This window comes from Mercenaria mercenaria, chromosome 1 (assembly GCF_021730395.1).
Source record: "Mercenaria mercenaria strain notata chromosome 1, MADL_Memer_1, whole genome shotgun sequence".
NCBI classification, from domain to species: Eukaryota; Metazoa; Mollusca; class Bivalvia; order Venerida; family Veneridae; genus Mercenaria; species Mercenaria mercenaria.
The window spans coordinates 117,126,539-117,128,386 of NC_069361.1; the positions used below are offsets into that span (position 1 = coordinate 117,126,539).

At 41.6% G+C, this 1,848-nt stretch overlaps 1 protein-coding gene across 1 annotated transcript; it reads left to right on the forward strand.

Annotated features, from left to right (window-relative positions):
• The first annotated feature begins 270 nt into the window (after positions 1 to 270).
• Positions 271 to 1,032, forward strand: LOC128551202 (uncharacterized). Its single transcript, XM_053531843.1, has one exon. It carries the CDS (start codon positions 271 to 273, stop codon positions 1,030 to 1,032), a length of 762 nt encoding a protein of 253 aa, XP_053387818.1.
• The last annotated feature ends 816 nt before the right edge of the window (positions 1,033 to 1,848 follow it).

A 1,848-nucleotide genomic window follows, 5' to 3' on the forward strand; every position in this document is an offset into this window, starting at 1 on the left:
TTTCGAAGTCAACAATCTAGGCTTATTTGGATGTACGACCAATGCAACTTTGACCTCTTGCGGCAAAGGTTTTCGTCAACAGATTTGGGATCCTGCTTCAACGCAGCTATCAATGTATATGCTTCTAACCTAACAGACACAGTTATATCGTTATGTAAAGTCCTTATTCCCAACAAAATCGTAACTGTACGTCCTAGAGATGTTCCATGGATAACAAGCGCAATACGAAGGAGTATTCGGAGGCGTCAACGTGCGTACAGAAAAGCAAAAATGTCGGGATCTGAGGAGCAGTGGTCAAAATTTCGAAGGATCCGTAATGACACTATACGTTCCATCAAGCAAGCCAAAGCAACGTATTATTTAAATCTCGCAGACAAACTTAAGACCGGTACATCCTCTTCAAAAGACTGGTGGAAAACACTGAAACCCTTCATAACTAAAGATTCTTCTGTTTCTATTCCACCCCTTATCGATCCATTCACGAATACGCCGACCACAAATGACGCGGCAGAAAAGGCTGACCTTCTAAATACGTATTTTGCAATCCAGACTCGACTAGATGATGAAACTCCACCGTATCCAACCATCCCTCCTATCGAACGCCAGCTATCACCTGTAACTCTTATCCCGAAAGAAGTTGAGGATGTTCTTAGAAACTTGCAAATAGATAAGGCTTCTGGTCCCGATGGAATTAGTAACCGTATACTGCGCGAGGCATCTCAGCAACATTCCGGTCCTCTCTGCTCCTTATTTAACTATTCTCTGCACTCCGCTAATGTTCCTTTGTCCTGGAAAGACGCTAACGTGTGTGCTCTTTTCAAGAAAGGCGACTCCTCTATTCCAAACAACTATCGGCCTATATCTCTACTCAGCTGTGTAGAAAAAGTATTTGAAAAAGCTCTATTCAAAATATTTACAACCATCTTCATCACACAGTTTTCTCACTCCTGTGCAGTCTGGTTTCTTACCCGGCCATTCCACTGTCAGTCAGTTGACCTTCCTCTACAATACCTTTTGCAAAGCTCTAGATGAAGGGCTCAAGGTAAGGGCTGTCTTTTTTGACATCAGTAAAGCTTTTGACAAGGTATGGCACAAAGGTCTCTTTGTAAAACTACAAAATGCCGGTATTACCGGACCTCTACTAGAATGGTTCTCAAATTATCTTTCCAACAGACGCCAACGTGTTATCCTTCCTGGAACCTCTTCCACTTGGAAAGGTATTGGTGCTGGTGTCCCCCAAGGATCTGTTCTTGGGCCTCTTCTTTTCTTGATTTTTATTAATGACATGGTAGTTGATATTGGCAGTGAGATCAGTTTGTTTGCTGATGATACTAGCCTTTATATTATTGTTTACCAACCTGAACTGGCAACTCAGTTACTACCGACGGACATCAAGAAAATATCCAGGTGGGCCGAAACATGGTTAGTACAGTTCAACCCTGCAAAATCTGAATCTTTACTGTTTTCTCGTAAAGCGAATCAACATTTACACTAACCCCTCTTCATGTCCGGACTTCAAATTCCTGAGGTTTCCTATCATCAACATCTTGGTATCACTCTGTCAAATGATTGTAAATGGCATCATCATATCACTTACATAACATGTAAGGCTTGGAAATGGGTTCATGTCATGCGCAAGCTGAAAATGGTCTTAGGTCGAAGATCTCTCGAAACGATATATCTATCCTTTATACGGCCGATTCTGGAATATGCAGATGTAATCTGGAACAATTGTACAGGATACGATAAGGAACAACTTGACAAAATTGAAAATGGGTGTGCCAGAATCGTTATTGGAGCCACCAAGTTAATATCACTGCATGACTTAAGACTAGAAGTGAATTGGAA